Source organism: Morone saxatilis, unplaced genomic scaffold, assembly GCF_004916995.1.
Source record: "Morone saxatilis isolate NCDOM2014 unplaced genomic scaffold, NCSU_SB_2.0 Contig0, whole genome shotgun sequence".
NCBI lineage: Eukaryota > Metazoa > Chordata > Actinopteri > Moronidae > Morone > Morone saxatilis.
This window is the reverse complement of record NW_023339650.1, coordinates 5,208,075-5,208,621: the sequence shown is the minus strand read 5'-3', so window position 1 is coordinate 5,208,621 and position 547 is coordinate 5,208,075. Positions and strand designations below refer to the sequence as shown.

General features: G+C 47.9%; 1 protein-coding gene across 7 annotated transcripts in view; it reads left to right on the top strand.

The window, feature by feature from the left end:
* Nucleotides 1-547, top strand: part of pfkpa (phosphofructokinase, platelet a) — a 20,373-nt gene that overhangs the window by 14,771 nt on the left and 5,055 nt on the right. For 4 of the 7 annotated variants that reach the window (XM_035682165.1, XM_035682138.1, XM_035682173.1 and 1 more), the window contains exon 16: nucleotides 153-305. The exons of the other annotated variants lie outside the window; for them this stretch is intronic. In XM_035682165.1, coding sequence (XP_035538058.1) covers nucleotides 153-305 — 153 coding nt within the window. The remainder of the gene's footprint in view (nucleotides 1-152; nucleotides 306-547) is intronic. 7 annotated transcript variants of the gene reach the window in all.

Sequence of the window (547 nt, the reverse complement as noted above, 5' to 3'; positions counted from 1 at the left end):
GTCCTTTCTGCCAAAGGGAAGCCATTGCCGCTATCACACGGAGAGAGCGGGAATGGCAGGATACGCTCTAGCAAACTGAGAGAGATTCACCTCTCTCTCTCAGTGGCCAGCCTTCTGCGGCTCTAACGCGTTTTCATGTACTGCCGCTTCAGGCGTTTGAGAGTCTGCTGCAGCTGTATGAGGCTCGCGCTACCTATGAGGAGTTTTGCATCCCGATGTGTATGCTGCCTGCCACCATAAGTAACAATGTGCCGGGCACAGATCTAAGTATCGGGGCAGACACGGCCCTCAATGCCATCGTGGAGGTAAGGCAGTCAAACCGCCGCCGGCACAACTTTGTTCAAGATGCTAATGCAAAGAGGATGAAATTGACACATGATATCAAGTAACAGTGGAGTTAATGGTCCAGTGCTTATACTAAAACTGTCAGGTATAAGAGCAGATGTGCAGTAAAGTGTTACATGAGTATTTGCTGTAACGTTACATAACCTTTAATCCCAACTCTGCTTAGATTTGTATTAGGGCTGCTCGATTATGGAAAAAATCA